The sequence below is a fragment of the Perognathus longimembris genome, chromosome 17 (genome assembly GCF_023159225.1).
Source record: "Perognathus longimembris pacificus isolate PPM17 chromosome 17, ASM2315922v1, whole genome shotgun sequence".
Lineage (NCBI taxonomy): Eukaryota > Metazoa > Chordata > Mammalia > Rodentia > Heteromyidae > Perognathus > Perognathus longimembris.
In genome coordinates this window covers 23,496,534-23,511,086 of record NC_063177.1, presented here as the reverse complement: position 1 = coordinate 23,511,086, position 14,553 = coordinate 23,496,534, and the positions used below count along the sequence as shown (strand labels likewise).

Genomic DNA, 14,553 nt, shown 5'->3' with positions numbered 1-14,553 from the left:
TGGGTGGGTCAGACATGTTGGAAAGTAATCCTCAAATCAATCAGAGGTCATAGTGACTCTACTTAGCTTCATGAGGCCAGGAGGGGGCCATGACCTCAGCTGCACACCCTCCCTATGGAATGAGGAGATTCTGCATCTCATTGTTGGTGGCCTGGAGTCACCCACCAGGAGTAGGAGGAGAAGGCTCTGGAATCAGAGTTCTCAGGGAGTGAAGCCTGTGCTGTCTCTGAATATCTTCAGGCTTCAGGATAAGGCTGACCTGATCTCTCTCTAAAACTCCCTGGTCATGACATGGGGTGCCTGCCCTGGGTGGTGTGTGGGCCTCTCTGATGCTTCCTTTGGAGGTTCTCAGGGCAAAAGGGGGAGTTTTAGTAGGTTGTGGCTTTGCCAGCCAGAAGCCAACCCTGCCAGAGCAGCAGAGGCCAGCTGCCAGGCAGGGCCCAGCAACAAGGCGAGGCCTCCGCTGGGGTAGGCCATAGAGACTTTGTGAACAGAGAGTGATGTCTGCAGTTGTCTTCTTGGAAAGGAAAGGAGGGGAGAGGGGAGAGGGGCTAGCAGCTGGTCACTGCTGCTTTTAAAACAACAACAACAACAACAACAATACAGCAGCATGTTGCTAGGAGGCATCAAAGCAAAACAAAACCAAACCCCAAATCCCAAACTAAACAAAATGAAAGAAAAAAAAAAAACCCAAGGACCCAAAACACAGTTTTCCAGGAAGCCCTTGGCAGGGTCTTGACATCTTCTCAGCAGGTGGCAAGGCCCATCTCCAAGCAAGAGAGGAAGAAAACCACCCAGTGACTCATGTTGGGAATCGTAGCTACTCAGGTGGGGGCAATCAAAGTTTGAAGCCAGCCAAGGAGGAAACATCTGAGAGACTCCTCCTCTAATCCAGCAAAAAGCCACGCTGGAGATATGACTCAAGTGGTAAAGCACCAGCCAAACAAGCAAACCAAGCAGGTGCAAGGCCCCCGAATTCAAACATTGACTAGGCCAGGAAAGGCCTATGGCAGGTGCTGGCATTTGTACGAAGTGCCTGCACAGTTCCCCCCCAGGACTCTGCAGCATGCTGAGCTGGGAAAGGATGCTATCACCCCACACTGCAGGTGAGAAAACCGAGGCTCAGGGAAGTGACTTCCCCTCCAAATCCCCACTCCTGGTTCACTTAGCTTCACTGTGGCAGGTGAGGATTTGAACCTGCTAGTGCCATCCAAAACCTACCACCAAGCCAGGCTCTGGTGGCTCACACCTGAAATCCTAGCTACTCTGGAGACTGAGATCTGAGGATTGTGGTTTGAACCCAGCCCAGGCAAGAATGTCTGTGGAGACTCTCATCTCCAAAGAACCCCCTAGAAAACTGCAAGTGGAACTGTGGCTCAAAGTGGTAGAGTACTAGCCTTGAGCAAGAAAGCTCAGGGGCAGCACAAAAGCCCTGCGTTCAAGCCCCACGACTGACAAAAAATAAAGAAATAAAACCCACTGCCATTCCCTTTCTAGGGTCCCCCAAACTGAGAGGACCCGAGGATAGGCTTATCTTTTCTGTCCATGGTTGATAGTTGGGTGTTGGGATGATGGACAGCTGGGCACACATCATAAAGAACACAGGAGATACTGTCTCCGGACTCTCCTGTTGGACCACTTTCTCCATAAATACTTGCACCTGCAGAATGGGTGTCACTGGCTATGAGTAACAGCAGGGCTTGCCCCTCCGGCTCTCCATACCTTGGCTGCTAAAGCTAGAGGCACACTGAGCCTCTAGCCTGCAGGCTCCTACCTCCCCACAGGCCATCCAATCTTAGAGAGCTGGACAACAAGGAGCAGAGGAGCCATCAGGATGTTGGGAAGTGGAGGAGCTGGTTGCTCACATTCACATCCATCCCTCTGGTTCTCAAAGGGGCCTCTCTGCCATCTGTTGGTTCCAAGGCTGGTGCCTGTGGTCATTTCCCATACCAAGACCCCACTTCCCAATTAGCCGCTCTCCACAGCTCCCTTTCACTCTGTAGCAGCCTGCAAACTGTCTCCTGGCCTAGGGATTCTGGAGACTCCTCCTCTATCCTGTCATCCCCTCTCTCTGCGACTCTCTACCGCTCTCTAGAACTTATGTTCTAGAAGTTGTGGAACGGAGGGTCCCCAGTTCTAACAGACCATCTGCATAAAGAATTTAAAAGACACATAACAGAACTGGGTGCTGACGGCTCATGCCTGTAATCCCAGCTATTCAGGAGGCTGAGATCTAAGATCCCCATGCAGGAAAATCCATGAGACGCTTTTCTCCAATTAACCACTAACTAGTCAGAAGTGGAGCTATGGTTCAAGTGGTAAGTGTGCTAGCCTTGGGCTAGGATGTAGCTCAGTGGCTAAGCACTTGCCTAGCAAGTGCAATGTCCTGGGTTCGACCCCCAGTACCAAAAAAGAAAAAGAAAAAGAATAAAAAGAGTGCTAGCCTTGAGTGAAAAAGGTAAAGGACAGTATCAGGCCCTGAGTTCAAGCCCCAATACTAGCCCACCCCTCTAATAAATAAATGCATAGATAATAAATTAAAAAAATAAAATTTAAAAACATTACTAATGATGAACTTGACAGTTTGTTTCAAATCCTGTATTCTTTACCTTGACTGTTCCTCACCGGGACTCTGGCTGCTGAAGGCCAGCATCCATTTCCTCTCCCCCTGGGTTTCTGTCTTCCTCGGTGTGTATCATACACAGGCAAGGTGCTGACTGATTTGTCTTCAGAGACAGAATTCTAGAACCTGGTCAAGGGTTCTTGAAGTGACACCTTCTCTGAGAAGCCTCCCTTGATGTCTCGCACAGTAATGGAATCTCTCCTTCTCCTGCCATAGCACCCCGGGCCTCTTTTACAGTGTCTGTGACTGTGTTTGATCACAATCTCTGTGGACGCAGCAGCTCCTTTCCCATCTCAGAAACTCCTCCTGGGACAGAACATCCCATTTCCTTCATCGTTATACTTGATACAGCACTCGGCACTGCTGATAACATTAATAGCAAAATATTAACAACTGCTATCCATGCACTTTCATATGGTACCAGGTGTGATTCTAAATATTTGACATGCAATAACTCATTGAGTCATCACAACAACCCTGTAAGTGCAGTACTCAGATAGTCACTTGTAAATGAAATAGAGAAGCACAGTGTGGTTAAGTAACTCGCCTCAATTCACACAGGAAACAACGAAGCCAGACTGTCTGGTCCCAGGCCTGAGAGCAAGGAGGAGGAAAGCAATGAGCCCTGAGACTACGTCCAAACACAACAGAGCTCACACTGGCTCCAGGCTACGATTCTACCAGGGCTCAATATAGCAGATGTTCAATGATATTAACCTACTCAGTGGCTATTAAAGCAATAGAGCCCATGCCAGTGACTCACTTCTGTAATCCCAGCTACTTGGGAGGCTGAGATCTGAAGAGTGAGGTTTGAAGCCAGCCAGGGCAGGAAAGCCTATAAGACTCTTATCTCTAATTAGCCACCAAAAAGCTAGATGTGGAGCTGTGTCTTAAGTGGTAGAGCATTGGCCTTGAGCAGGAAAGTTCAGGGACAGGGCTCAGGCTCCAAGTTCAAGCCCTAGTACAGGTGCATGCTCACACACATGTGAACATGCATATACACACTGTACACATGCATGCACACATACACACAAATAAGGTAACAGCGCAGTGGCTGCTCAGACACAGGCGTGCAGCTAGTGGGGGGTTGGAGCTGAGGGAGGGTGTCCCAGGCAGAGCTAGCAGCTCCCTGCTGGGAACCCAGCACTCTCTCAGTTTGGCCAGCCCTCCTGCTACCTCTCAACCCACCACTTCCCCCAGCTCCAGCTTCCAGTCCCTAGCAGGCTCAGACCTCTCATGCATGGGCTGGCTGCCGGCAGTTTTTCTCCTGTGGAGAATAGCACAGAAAATTGAGATCATTTCTCTGCTGTGTTGGCAGCTGAGAAAATAGCATTTTCCCCCCTCTCTATTTCCAATCCAAGATTTCCTTCCTATTGGACAATACCCCCCACACGCCTGTGTGTCCCCTGGAAAGACAGGGCAGGGGGGTGAGATGGTCTCCTGCTTGACTGAGAGTCGTGGACTGCAGTGGTCTTTCGGTGGCAAGTAGCTGGTGGTGGGAGAAGAGACCACCAACCAGGAGACCCGTACACATACAGCAATCTGTACGGAGGTCAGAGCAGCAGGTGACCCAGAGCCCGAGTCTGTACACAGCACTCTGGGAGTTAGGGGAAACAGGGTTGTGCAGTCTCTCAATACAAAGAAGGGCCCTACCTCCTGACTGCCATTCCTCCCAAAGCAGAGTCCTGTTAAATCTGGCCAAACGAGCAAGCGCAAGCGCATGCAAACCCTACAAGCCCCTGGGAGCTGATTCTTTGTGAGGATAGGTAATTATGTTAGAAGATCAGAATCTGTGAGAGAAGTCAAAATTTGCTGTTTCAAATGTCCTGTGGAGATTGGAATGGCTGGCATTTGGCCTCCATCTGGACAGCTATGACAAAGCTTACTCAGCCTGAGGGCTACTGTCACCCCAGGCCCAGTGTGTAGACTCCAACACTGCCCATCACCCTTCCCGCTGCCCCATCCCTTTGTCTCCCTTCCTGTTCTCTGAATAGTAAGCCCACATTGCCGCTCCTCGGTTGGTCCTTCATTCCCCCCGCCCTCTGCCCAAGATCTGTCCTGGGATAGGTGTAGGGATATTCTTTTCACTTGGCTTACTTCCTCCGTCTCCTTCAACTCCACGCTCAAAGCATTGGTTCATATCCATGCCCCACATCCATCCACAAATACCTCTCAAAATTTTCCAATTCCTCTAATCCCTTCCTTCCTTCCTCCCTCCTTTCCTTTGTTCGATCGTTCATTCGTTCCTTCCCCCTCCCCACCTTCCCTTTCTTCCTTTCCATCACTGACACTTGAGTTCAGGGCCTGGCACTTTCCTTCAGCTTTTTTCTCAAGGCTGGTGCTCTATCACTTGAGCCAGTTCCAGCTTTTTGATGGTTAATTGTAGATAAGAGACTCGGGTTTATCTGCTTAGGCTAGCTTCAAACCTTGACTCTCAGATCTCAGCCTACTGAGTAGCTAGGATTACAGATGTGAGTCACTGGCACCTGGGTGGGAATTTAAATCTCTAATAAGTTGCCATGTGACAGATACTGAGGCTGCCCATCTGGAGATCACAGAGAAACTGTGGTCCTTCCTTCTTCCCTCTCTCTCTCTCTCTCTTTTCCTCTTTCTCTCCTTTCTTTCTCTTTCATCTTTCTTTCATGTGGTTTTGGTATTACTACTGAGATTTGAACTCAGGGACCCATACTTGCTAGGCTGGTATCCTACCACTTGAACCACTCCTTCAAGCCTTGCCTTTGGCTGGTTATTTCTGGAAATGGAATCTAGCAAACTTTTCTTTCTTAAGGTTGGCCTTAAGCCACAATCTTCTAGATCTCAGCCTCTTGAGAAGCTGTCATTACAGGTGTGAGCACCTGCACCCTGCCTGCCTGCCCCCACCCTACTTCTACTTCTAATATATATCACTTATTATTATCCTCCACCCACCACCCCTCACACAACATGGATGCTATAGGCTTCTGGAGTTCAGGTGTTTATTTTTGTTACATCCTAATGCCTGGAAGCATGGCTGGTAGGTAGCAGTAAGTAAGTAGTAGTGGGCAGTAACCCAAGGCTTGTTGAGTGAAGGGGAGGACGTCTTTGTGGGCACTGGTATGCACCATGGCTCATGCTTCATTTCCTTAGACCTGTCATCAAATGTCCTCTGTATGCTGGGTACCTCTGAGAGATGGGAGGGGGGGCAGTCACAGGCTATCTCAATCCACTTGGGAGGCCAAGAAGCATCGCACACTTAAAAACAGGATAAATCTGCACAAGGGGTCAGTGGGTCCCTGTTCATTTGAGAACACGAGTGGCCTTCTAGAGGAAAATGGTGGACAGGCACATGCTGGTTGGAAGGCTGTGTAGGTGATGGATGGGTGGAAGAGGGCTCTGGTCAGAGGGAACAGCAAGGCCAATGTTCTGACACGAAAAAGAACATCTCATTCCAGAGACCAGAGGAAGCTAGGAGAGGAAGAGGAAGTGGGGTAAACCTGACGCTTCCCCCCCACCTGCCCCCATGCCTGGCTTAGGGGTGTGGCCTCTTTGTCTCTCTGTCCCTGTTTGTAGGAATCTCTGTGTGCAGCATCAGAAAGCCTGGCTTCAGAGCTGGTGTGGCCAGGGCCCTGTGGAGCCTCACTTTACCTCCTGTGAAGTGGGACCTTCAGTGCTGTCTTTATGGAGCCATGGCTGTGAAAAATAAATAAAACCCCAGATCTGAAGTGCCGAGAACAATTTGGACCCTCCAGGGTGGCAAGGTGTGAGTGAGTGAGCCCGAGTGGGTGTGCAGAAGCATGCGTGTGCCTGCACTCTACCTCCCACGGATACCTTGCTCCTTCTGTGACGAACCAGCTGCGTCATCTGAACCAAACCACCAAAAATACACTGAATCTGGGCCACAGCCAGGCTCCCCACAGCCCTGGGGGTGGAGAAGGCCCAGGAAGGAGTTCCTGCAACTCTGGGCTAAGGTTGTCACCTCTCAATGGCAGACTCTCACCATTCAAGGGGCCCTGGCTACCTGTGAGGGCCAGGGCTGAGCCTCCCTCTTCAGATTGGGGGGTGGTTTTCAGGGATGGGGCAACTCAGCATCACCTTTCCTAATTGAGCAGAGACCCTTTCCTTTCATCTCCCTCCCTCCTTGTCTTTCTCCCTCCTTCCCTTCCTCTCTCCCTCCTTCTCTCCCTTCCCCCCTCCCTTTCTCCCTTCCACCCTTCTTTCCTTCCAAAAAGCAGAGTGGCTGGGTTCTATTTAAATACTAGCAGACTGTAGGGTGGGTCCTAGGTGGGGGTTTGAGGTGAAGGGGGGGTTTCTTAGCTGCCTGTTCTCTCTGGGGGCCATGGGCCTGCCCTGTTGGGTCAGATGGTGCTCAGGTCCTGGGGTTCTGGGATGGAGATGCTCCAGAGAACCAGTACTATTTTAAAAGACAACCCTCCATCGTGAGGGGACCCGAGCACATCGCTTTCAGACCTGAAGACCACCAGGAGATAAGCCCAGAGTAACAGATAAAAGGACATATTCTATTAGCAAGCCCACATCCTTCCCACTGACTCAGTGTGAACCAAATAGGGAAAACCATACCAAAGATAAGAGTAAACCAGTTGTCCATTCTTTTGGGCCAAAAAGGTGCAGGTGAGGGTGCAAGAGGAAGAACTTCAAATTATATATATATATATATATATATATATATATATATATATATGAATATGAAGAACTTCCTAAAGGCGGATAATTACCTACATAATTTAGGCAAAAAAAAGGAGAGAGATTTTCTTCAATTATCTTTTCTACATTTTTTTTCTACACTGAATTATTCATTTTTTTGCATTCATTCATTTGTGCAACAAGCATTGAATTATCTAGGTAATTGCTTCCATTTTCTACTTCATCCTGCTGGGCTGTCTGTCCACTAGCCAGCAGGGCCTGGGGTAGAGAGGTGTGTGGGGAGGGATGGGAGTGGGGGGGCATGGAGAGAGGATAAAGTGACTTCTAGACTGTCTGTGGGTGCTAGGCCACTCTCATGTTTAGCCTGTCCCTCTTTCACCTTACTAGCCTCACTGGTCTTGGTTCCCCTTTATCTGGGCAGCCTGTGTGTCCTCTGGAGATTTGGGTGTGGCCAGGCATGGCTGCTTTGTGCCTATACCCTTGTCCTTGAGCACTGCTGGAGTAGGCTTAGCCAGCTGACTGGATAAAGGAGGCTTTTCTTTGCATTATAAAAGACAGAGGAGGAAAATAGCAGAAGACATCTATTTTCTTAAAACACACACACACACACACACACACACACACACACACAACTGGTTCATTAATTTCTTATTAAAATTCTGTGTGGAGCCTGGGGAAGGAAGGAGTGAGAAGACCCTGGAGAAGGGAGGGGTGGCGAATCGCATTTACTTGTTAGCATCTGCCGAGGTGCCTGGAAAGATGAGGGTGAAGGAAGGGCTTCTTAGCCAGATGCTGGCGGACCATGCCGGTAATCCTAGCTACTCCAGAAATTGAGATCTGAGGAACTCAGTTCAAAGCCAACCCCCAGCGAAGGAAAGTTCAAGAGATGCTTATCTCCTGGGAACCAGCAAAAAGGCCAGAAGTGGAGCTGTGGCTTAAGTGGTAGAGGGTCAGCCTTTAGTGAAAAAGCTAAAAGACAGCACCCAGGCCTTGAGTTCAAGTCGCAGTACTAGCATTAAAAAAAAAAAAAAAGCTCACCAATATCACTAATCAAGAGTTGGCTGGGGCCTTGAGAATATCAGCCCCCTCACTTTCGGCAGTAAAGGGAAACAAGACTGATGGAGAAAGGGGCTTTCTTGGTCTATGCAGCAAATAAGGGAGAGCAGGGTTTGCACTGGGGCATCCTGCAACCTCAGGACTGTGATTCCAGATTGCTTTGAATATGAAGACTGGGGTGCTGGAGCTCAAGGCAGCAAACAGGGGAAGAGCCCCGGGAGCCCTCTATGCTTCTTTCACTGTGCTTTCTCAGCTGTATCTGTGCTGGCCACCAGGAGCCAGCTTGGGACCAGAACCACCTCTCTGGAAGAGGCTGCAGAGGGGATGACCCAGGCAGTGGCACCTGCAGAGAAGCCTGGGGCAAGCTGCCAATCCATTCAGGCTCTGGGGCTGAATCTGACTCCAGATTTAACTTGCAGAGTGACCTTGGCCAGTCCCTGCCCCTGCATGCCCATTTGCACATCCATGCCAGGGAGGGGATCTAGTGAGTTTGTGGTCACTTTAGGTGTTTGCATATGGTTGACTACGGGTAGGGCAGCAGTGAGACTCCCCCCAGGCAGCTGAGCCAAGCCTTGGGCGTTGGGTGGTGGTACGCTCAGCATCCAGGTTGCCCCCTGTCTCACAGGTCTATGATTTCCAGACAAGCCCAGTCCTGACACTCACAATGCCTTCTCTTCCTCCCAGCCCAGCACCCAGCCTTCCTCGGAATGGATTCCAATAAAGCTCATTTTCTGCCACCAAGTTTATAACACATCCCCACCTACTGGTCTTAAACATTAACAAAGCTGTGTGGTGGCATATGGCTCTCCATGGCCACAAGGAAGCCGGGTCTGAGTGAATGGAAGCCAGGCCAGCACACGCTTTCCTCTCTGCAATGGAGCATCCTGAGGTCCCTGCTTGCCCTGTCCTCCTGAATCCCCCCTCCCCCAAGGACCCCAGCCTGGCTTCTTACAATGTACAGGAGACCAGGGATCATATGTATTCAAGATCACACATGCAGGGTGACATGGGACAGCATCATGGCACCCCACTGGAGACCCATGCTTCCTGTGTGTGTTGCCTGAGGGGCATGCTTTGGGCCTGCTCCTTCCTTTCTTTCCCTTCCTGCCCTCTCTGCCTGGCTCCTCTCTCTCTCTCTCTCTCTCTCTCTCTCTCTCTCTCTCTCTCTCTCTCTCTCTCTCTCTCTCCTGTCTCTTGTTCCAGAGCTCCCATCTGGTCCCTTCCCCATGTTGAACATGGGAAAATGAGGTGGGCACATGCAAGACATGATCCCTGCCCTAAAGCAACAGTGTGGATGCCAGGATGGTTGCCAGGTAAACACACCTAGCATACCGTTCATGCATGTGTACTCTGGCCTGTGAGCAGGGGAGGCATGGTAGTTGGCGGTGCCAAGGAAACATACACACGAGTTAGATTCCTTCCTTCTGTTGGTGTTGCTTGTGTGAAGCAAGGGGAATCCAGGGAGACTCCCTGGTGGAAATACTGTTTGAGCTAGACTCTGAAAGCTAAGTAAGGATTTCAGTACAGGATGCTGCTGACAGAGAGGCTGAGGGAGACGTGCAAAAGCCAGTGGGTAGGAAAGTGAGGAGAGGATTGTCTTATAGGGCACACAGGATGGAAAGAGAGCAGGATCATGGACAGGAAGATACAGATTGGGACTCTCACCAAAGAAAGTACATCCTTGATTCTATAGGCAATGGTGAGCCAGTGCTGGCCACTGAGGAAGGGAACATAATCAGCTCTCCAACAGATGTAATCACCACTCTGCCTCCTACCCCACCTCACTCCTATTTAAAATGAAAATGGGGGAGATCTTCCCACAGAGATCGACATAAGAAAATAACCTTCACAGACATTTCTGTGGAGGAAGTCTTAGGACCAGAAACTGTGGTAATGGGGCAGCCAGCCAGACACATCACTCCACCCATGCTATGGGTCGCCCTGGCCCTGCAAGGAAGTGGGAACCAGCTCACACGTGATCTCTGCCCAGGAGTCCTGGCAGCAAGTGAGAGCAGGGAGGTGGGCCAGAGACCACACTGCTGAGGGGAGCTGGAGGGAGGCAGCCCAAGGTCACTTTGCCCGATGGCGCCATAGGCGCACAGAAACCCAGGCTGCTTGGCCTCCAGTCTGGCTATGTGGTCAGAACCCTGTGGGCTCACTGAACTGCCAAATATCAATCCTGCAGCCGCCTGCCCCAGACCTCAGCATCTTAGAACAGCCTAGAAAAATCCAATCATGAGCTAGCCAGGAGTGAGATGAAGTCTGGGCCCATTTCCTGATCAAGGAAAGAAAATATGGGTGAGATGGGTGCCGGGCAGCTCTGGAAGTGAAAGCCCAGAGGACATTTTATTTATATTTATTTATTTACTTGACAGAGCTGTTTTCCTGGCTTTATCCATCTGGGAGATCCACAAGCTTTAAGCATCTGCTGACGCTTGGGAAGACTGAAGCTGGGGAAGGAAAAAATGTCAGAGCTCAAGGTAGTCAGGAGGGAGAATGGGTGGCAGCAGAACCTCCCAGCTCACCTCTTCCGTGTCTTCTTTCTTCCTGCAGCCAGGCCCTGAGCCTCATGTGAGCCAACACTGCCCAGCACTGGCTGTATAGACTGGCAGAACATGAAAACCCACAGTTCCAGGACTACTGGGGCATGGAAAGGCCTGGAGACTACAGGAAAGAAGTCAACAGCTACTCCCAGGAACGACACAGGCAGGAGGCCCAGGGAGCTCACCTAGGGCTGGGATGGCATGTGAGAAAAGGTAAAAGATCTCCAATACCAAGCTAGGGAATTAAGGAGGTGGATTATGGGGTCCTAGAGACAGCTGCCTGGAGACTATGCCTGGGGCTGGGGCTAGAACTCTCCAGAAAGCAAAAATGCAAGAACCACACCTAGATCCAAGGCCTGAGCTTCTGAGACTCTTCCCACTGGGCATTCAAGTTTCCTGCTCCATCAGAGCCAGGTCACAAAGCCACAGTTCCAGAGTGCAGACAGAAGATGGACAGACAGACAGACACCATTTCCTCACTGCCTTTCACTCTTACTTGCACATAGATAAGGTTTCTGGCTTCTGTTGCACCCCTACATTGCTCCTCTATACTACCCCCTGTGGGAACCCTTGCCCTACCCACTGCTGGATAAAGACTGGAGGCTGGCTATTTATGGTGAACCTAACAGAAAACTACCCCCCACCCCCAGCCATGGCCAGCGAGGAAGAGTCAATCCACCCACAGAGGGTGGTCAGTTTGCTTCCCAACCCCTCACAGCCCTTGGACCCCACAAATCGGATTCCTAGAGTCCATTCTCTTTCTTCTTCTTCCACCTTGAGAACTGCTCCCTAGAGACAGAAGCTGCGCATCACACACTGAAGGTCCTCCACCAACGCGTAGAACACAGGGTCTCCCTCCATGAGACCCCACACTCCATCCTGTCCCAAGCTTGCCCCCCTCAGTGTGGGGGCATCGAAGCTCCCCAACTCACTCCTGGCTGGTTGGGGAAATACACATTGGAAGGGGGATCGGGGCTTCTCCTTTCCCTCGTTCCCCCTTCCCAGCTTTCCCTCCCGGCTTGCTTGCTGGGTCAGCGCCCCTCATCTCCTGGAGCTTTTCCAGCCTGCGGGAGGCCTGCTGCAGCTCTCTCCTCTCTGGTCTGAGTTCTCACTCTGACGAAAGGGGGGGGGGTGGTGTCGTTCCGAGACCCTCTGTAACCCCCCTTTCATATCCCCGCTGTCCCACAGTCAAAGCGCGCCTAGCTCGGCCCCTCCTTCCCCCACCCAGGTACCGCGGAGCCCCGGGCGAGCCTGGGGAGCAGACGCAACAGATTGCAGACCGCCCGAGCTGGGAGCCCGGAGCCCGCACGCTCCCTCCGCGCGCCCGCCCGCCCGGCGCCTGCGGCCCAGACCCCCGCCTCCGGGGCTCGGCAGGGCCGGCCATTGAGATGCAGCTCGCTGCTGGACCTCAGCCGGCGGGCCTCCGCCGCTGCCCGCCCCGGGTCAGGCCACTTTCCTTCCCGAGGATGGCTGCAGGAAGCCAGGCAGCGAGCCCGCGGCGGCGGTGCGCGGGCCTGCGCGCCACGGGCTAGGGAAGGCGCGATCCAGTGGATCACGACCGCCCCCTCCCCCGCCGGGTGGGCTGCGGGGGGAGCCCGCCCGAGGGGAAGCAGGGGACACGATCTAGCGGGTCTCTAGGAGCCCTGTAAGGTTTCCGTGGGCGGACACGCCCCCAAGATGCTCGGATCCTTCTCATCCCACCCTTCTCGGGCACCCGGCTTGGTCCCCTCCGCAGGCTCGAACCTCGGGCTCCCCACTGGAGGGCTTGGCAGCCGGCATTCATAGGAGGTGCAGCCCGAAACGCTGGTCTGGGAGCCGTGTCGTGTGTGTGTGTGTGTGTGTGTGTGTGTGTGTGTGTGTGTGATGGGGGTGCTCTTCTCCTAGTCCTCCCTGTGCCCCCTCCAGTGGCGCCCGCCGCATCTTCACCCCCGAGTCTGCGCCGCGACACTTACCGTGGGCGAGCAGCGCCGAGAGGCAGAGCAGGGCGGCGCCGCCGCGGCCCGACATCCCCGGGGCCATGGCCGAGGCGGGGGGCGGGAAGCGTCCGAGGGGGGCGACAGTCCACGACGACGTGGCCCCTGGCGGGGCTCGGTCACATCCAACTCACTGTGTGGCCCGGCTGTCTCTGTGGAGGCTTTTGTGGTTGGTGGTGGTTGGTGATGGTGGGGGGCCCTGGGAGCGCGATCGGGTGGGTGGGGGACACTTGGCGGGGAGGGGGCGTCCCAGACACCGCCCGGAGAACACCCCGGGAAGCTGGCCGGGGACGCGGCTTGGGGCGGGAGGAGCCTCCACTCCCTCGGCTGGTGCCCCCTGCAGGATCTGCAAGGCGAGGGGTGTGTTGGGAGCGACGGCGGCTGGGAGTGGGGGCGCCGGCACGTGCGGTCCCGGAGCCCCCGGGGAGCCCGCGGGCGTCCCGGGTGCGGGGGGTGCCGCTTAGAATCGGGTGTCGGCTCTCCGGGCCTCGCGGCCCCGCTGGAGTCCGCGCGCGTGCGACGGTGCGGATTCCCAGCGCCCGCCCGGGTGGCTTCGCTTTCGGCGGGCACCCCGCATGGAGAGCACGGCTTCCCTTCGTCCCAGTGTCCGGCAGCGACCCCAGAATAAAAATAAAAATGAAAATATATCCCAGATCAGGCGCCCGAGGAATGATTTCTCTTTCCCAAAGAAAGAGAGAGAAAAAGAGAGAGGAGAGTGAAGGGGGGGGAAAAATCCAGGCAACTTTAATCCATCCAGAGAAGGAAAAGTTTCCATGCAGTGCTGAGACGAGGCGACATGGGTCGCCACCAGCCCAGGCGACGCCCAGATGGAACGGCCGAGGCGGGTGGCCCGCGGTCGGTCCCCTCCCGGAGCTCGCTCCAGGACTCCAGCGCGCTCCCTCCAGTCTCGACCCGGGCGGGCCCCGCGCTAGCACAGGCCAGCTCCGCGCCGCCTGGCCGGGCAGCGGTTCCGCAGCTGGGGCGATGGAGGTACGGCCGGAGCCGGCTGCCCCATGGAGATGAGGTTTGGAGAAACGAAGAAGCGACGGGGGTGGAGTGGGGTGGGGGGAGCAAGCTAAGCTTCCCGGACTCGAGTCCTCCCTGCCGGTAGCGTCTACTCCAGCCTCCAGCCCATCAACGCCGTAGGATGGGAAAGGGGGGCTCGGCTTAGCCCGCGGCAGCTCCCGGCCACCCTTCTCTTGCTCTCAGGTCCCGGGTGTCAGCAGAGGGGGTGCGCTGCCCCGCTTGGCTCCTCGTCTTCCCTGGGGGGTGGGGTTGAGGTTGGTTACACAAACCTTGAACTTTCCTGGGGTTCACGGTCTCCGATGCCTCCTTCTCCCCGCTGCCCCCGCCCGGCCCCCCGGACACGCGCTCTGCCGCTGTCTCCGGGCGGTGGCGGGACTTCGACGCTCGGCTCTCCCGGAGTCAGTTCGGATGAGCGGATCGCCGCGCCAGTCTGGGCTGCGGGTGTCCAAACGTGGGCGCGGAGCCAGGGGGCCAGGGCACCCCGGCACCTGCGCAGCCCCTGGCCGGGGACGAGGCAGCGGATGCCTTGGGGGCCGAGCAGAGAGGAGGTGCGGGCGGCGGGGGGGACCGGCTCCCCATGGATAGATGTGTGTGTGTGTGTGTGTGTGTGTGTGTGTGTGTGTGTGTGTGTGTATAAGGAGTAGGGGGGGGGGAATCAAGGAGCAAAGAGGAGGCGTGGGGGCGCCACAGT

General features: G+C 54.0%; 1 protein-coding gene across 2 annotated transcripts in view; it reads right to left on the bottom strand.

The window, feature by feature from the left end:
• The window catches only part of Tmem132e (transmembrane protein 132E), a 52,507-nt gene extending 39,507 nt beyond the window's left edge, over window positions 1-13,000 (bottom strand). The window contains exon 1 of one of the 2 annotated variants that reach the window (XM_048366233.1): window positions 12,816-13,000. In XM_048366233.1, the coding sequence (XP_048222190.1) occupies window positions 12,816-12,882 (67 nt within the window). In that variant the 5' untranslated portion in view covers window positions 12,883-13,000. The remainder of the gene's footprint in view (window positions 1-12,815) is intronic. The other variant, XM_048366232.1, reaches the window with a different exon arrangement.
• Window positions 13,001-14,553: the final 1,553 nt, after the last annotated feature.